This window comes from Sinocyclocheilus anshuiensis, unplaced genomic scaffold (assembly GCF_001515605.1).
Source record: "Sinocyclocheilus anshuiensis isolate Anshui unplaced genomic scaffold, SAMN03320099.WGS_v1.1 scaffold3679, whole genome shotgun sequence".
Classification (NCBI taxonomy): Eukaryota; Metazoa; Chordata; class Actinopteri; order Cypriniformes; family Cyprinidae; genus Sinocyclocheilus; species Sinocyclocheilus anshuiensis.
Window position 1 is genome coordinate 10447 of NW_015540503.1, and position 4178 is coordinate 14624.

At 35.4% G+C, this 4178-nt stretch overlaps 1 protein-coding gene across 1 annotated transcript in view; it reads right to left on the bottom strand.

Annotated features, from left to right (window-relative positions):
- Positions 1 to 213: 213 nt before the first annotated feature.
- Positions 214 to 4178, bottom strand: part of LOC107687335 (catenin delta-2-like) — a 175535-nt gene continuing 171570 nt past the window's right edge. Inside the window, exon 11 of the mRNA XM_016484616.1 lies at positions 214 to 401. Coding sequence (XP_016340102.1) covers positions 214 to 401 — 188 coding nt within the window. The remainder of the gene's footprint in view (positions 402 to 4178) is intronic.

The following is a 4178-nucleotide window of genomic DNA, read 5'->3' on the forward strand; positions in this document are numbered from 1 at the left end:
TTTCTTTATTCTGTGAAGCACATTTATTTTCATTATATGGACAAAAAACTGTTGAAATGCTATGTAAAATTTAAATATCTTGTTTTATATTCTGCTGAAGTCTCACAGATTTGGAGTGTGTAAATGATGACAGAAATTAGCATTTTATGGTGAACTATCCTTTTAAAAAACAAACTAAAGGAGTAAAAAAAAAAGAAAAAAGCACACACAAGCTCACCTCAGGCAGCCGGTGGCATTGCGAAGTACTTGGGACGTGTGCATTTGAAGCTTGCGGTCCTCCTGATGTGGGGACACGTCCCAGGTGGAATGGGGTATAATCACGGTGTTGGTCAAGACGGCTAGAGCGTCCTGGATTATAGGCATCTTCAGAGCATCACAGGAGGACAGGTTCCACAACACACCTGCACAGGACAAACACATAAGCACAGCGTTTACAATAGCAAATAGGCAGAGCCACCCATTTTACACCATTTGTGAACCGTATTTAATAAACTATGAAAGGAATGATTCACCCCAAAATGAAAGTTTGCTGAAAATGTACTCACCCTCAGGCTATCCAAGATGTAAATGATTTTTTTTTTCTTTCTTCAGAATAGATTTTCAGAAATTTAGCAATACATCACTTGCTCACAAACAGATCCATTGCAGTGAATGGGTGCCGTCAGAATGAGTTCACAACATGACTCCTGTTCATCAATTAACATCTCGTAAAGCAAAAAGCTGCATGTTTTGTAAGAAACAAATCCATCATTAAGACATTTTAACTTCAAACCGTTGCTTCCTTCATCCATAATGCTTTCTCCAGTGAAAAAGTCATCTTGTCTTAATCCAGAGAGAATTTACAAGTGAAAACAGAACAAAACAGTTCTAAACAAAAATGTCCGTGGATTTTGATATGAGAGGACAACAGGGAATAAACTTTTTCACCAGAGAAAGCATTATTATGGATTATGGACTGGTATTTTGGCCAGAGGAGATGGTTTAAATTTAAAATGCCATAATGATGGATTCGTTTCTTACAGAGGATCCACTGGTGAGCAAGTAAATGAATGCTAAATTTCTGCAAATCTGTTCTGATGAACAAATAAACTCATCTACATCCTGGATGGCCTGAGGTCAGTACATTTTCAGCATGTTTTCATTTTTGGGTGAACTATTGCTTTAACATTTGAGTGGGGCATACTTCGAGACCCCTGCTTGAAAGTGACTGCAGCAATGCACAAGAAATAATGCTTTTCTATTATTACTCTTTCATAGGGGTAAAAAATTCATAGAACACTGTCAATTCTGTGCTTGAGCTAGCCTGAGACAGATTTTGACGTCTCACACAGACTCGGAGACCCACACAAATGTAGAGCTGAAAGCATAATTTGACAAGCTATAGAGCCTGCGGTCTCACATTACAATGACGGTCTAACAGCATTTTACCAAACTCCTTCACAGCTTCCCCAAGATTCAGAGGGAGGACTTATGCAATATGATTTACTAGATGCAGTTCACATAAAACAACTCTTCTGTACTGCACAACCCTTTAGATTACATCTGAGAGATTAACAGATAAAAATGCTACAACAAACAGAATTTCTTAGCCGGCTAAAATTAAACAGCCTATTTTACAGACTATTAAAAACATGCCAAGACTTTAATATCTTTGGTTCCACAACATACTGTAGCATGTCCCTGTTATCATTATCACTGCAGCCATTAGAGATTTGTAAAAGCCATTCTTGCAGAAACATCATATTTGCCTCAGACAGTCATTTGATAAACAAATAGAAACAATGGAGAAGAAGAGGAGGGAGTCATTAGCATTTTAATTTTTGTTTAGGAATTGATAATGACAGTGGAAAAGACAATCAAAATGTTTGTTTGGTCAAGACCTTTTGTTCTCCAACATATACATGACTTTATAATATATGCAGTTCGATGGCGGCTACAGTATGTTGAAAGATCTGAAGGATAGAAAGTGAAGCAGATACTGTATATTCGCATATATTTGTGTGGGAGGTCTGTCCTAAACTAGCAGAGATCAGCCACCCATACTCATGCTGTGATTGTGGGCATAACGGTCACGTGACTGCACAGCCGTCTCCTTTATGTCTGGTAAGAAAAGCCACTCATTTTCATGTTTTTAACAAGAAACAATGCACCTAATTAGGCTTTCAAACATGCTAATTACTGCGTCTCTTCCTCCAGAGCCCAAAGACAAAATTCATACAATTCTACAGCTGACTAACTATATCAACAGGACTAAAGGCTTCATCAGTTTGTAAGCAAACATCTCGAGACCTGCAGACAGCTCTAATTTTCTTACATCGCCATGGAGATAAGTCACACGGAAAATATCAAGTCAAATGCACTGCATTGTGGGATACAGTATTTTCACAGCATGCAATTTAATGTACATACACTAGCGTTTAAAAAGTTTGGGGTCAGTCAAATTTTTATAATTTTTTTTAAACAAAGAGATTCATCCAAAAACAGCCAAACAGTTGATGGTAGCCATTAACTTCCATAGTATGGGGGGAAAAATAAATAAAATAAAATGAAAAATAAAATAAAATGCTATTGAAGTCAGTGGCTATAGTCAAATGTTTGGTTTTCAACATTCTTTAAAATATCTTCATTTGTGTTCAACAGAAGACAGAAACTCATACAGGTTTGGAACAACTTGAGGATGAATAAATGATGACAAAATTTTCATTTTTGGGTGAACTTTTCAACACTTCAGCAAGAATGCATTAAATTGTATAAAAGTGACAGTAAATACATTTATATAAGAGTTATAAAAGAGTTATATTTCAAATACAGCGTTCAACCTTTTTTTATCCAAAAAAAAGAAGAGAGAAAAAAAAATATATATAAAAAATTAAATAAAACAAATTTCAATAAAAAAATTGCATACTACTTCCTTTAAAGGAACACGCCACTATTTTTGAAAATAGGCTCATTTTCCAACTCCCCTAGAGTTAAACAGTTGAGTTTTACCATTTTCGAATCCATTCAGCCGATCTCCGGGTCTGGCGGTAGCACTTTTAGCTGTAGCTTAGCATAGATCATTGAATCTGATTAGACCGTTAGCATCTCGCTCAAAAATGACCAGAGTTTCTATATTTTTCCTATTTAAAACTTGACTCTTCTGTAGTTACATCGTGTACTAAGACCGACGGAAAATGAAAAGTTGCGATTTTCTTGGCCGATATGGCTAGGAACTATACTCTCATTCCGGAGTAATAATCAAGGAACTTTGCTGCCGTACCATGGGTGCAGCAGGCGCAATGATATTACGCAGCTCACTGTCTGAGGCGGTAATTTATCATGACAGATGGTAAATCACAGAGGATATCTCTAATTTCATCCTAAACCTCCAGAACATTCTAATGTCTAGCAGCTGTAAGGAGAGAAGTGTATTTTTGTAGGACACATTTCATGCTAATATAAAAACATAAATACAGCCAAACAAAACAATTATGTTCTAATCAGAAAACAGCATAGTAGCTTGAATAGATGCATGCTTTTAGCGTGCTCCTGTTTTATTAGATTCACTTTACATTATTTCTGCAGATGCATAACTACATATAACTCTCTTTGTAGCTGGAAGCATTATCAAATTTGCTGAAATATTTCAGAAACAAACATTCAAGGGAAAGGTTGATGACTTGCTCGAATTCTGAAAATGTACATTATATTTATTTTTCAGATGCTTTTAGACAAAGTGATTAAATAGGCAAAAATACTAGCAGTGTTTAAATGCAGAATTTTAAGAGATTTAACAAAGCTTTAACAGTGATCGCCCACTTTTTACCCTGGCCTTGGGTCTGGAAGTATTTTTTTTCAATTTAATTTCTCTGCAGGAATAAAAAAAAAAAAAGCCAACAGCTCTGAGATGAATCACAACCTTTGGATGTGAAGCAAAAAGTATATGAGAATCAGAAAAAATGGATGAATGGTGGTAAAATATAAAATTATTGACTAGTCATAAAAATAATATATTTTAAGTTTATTGCAAAATATTTATTTATTGCAATGCTTCATGGAAGTTGGTGGTCATTGCTGGGTTTTTCAGTTTGACTGATCTTGCTCTTCAGAATTCATTAGTAGAGTAGTTCATAATTCAATAATTAAAACAAAAAGTGTTAGAATTACACTGGCTTGTGGTATCTATAGAAGCATATATC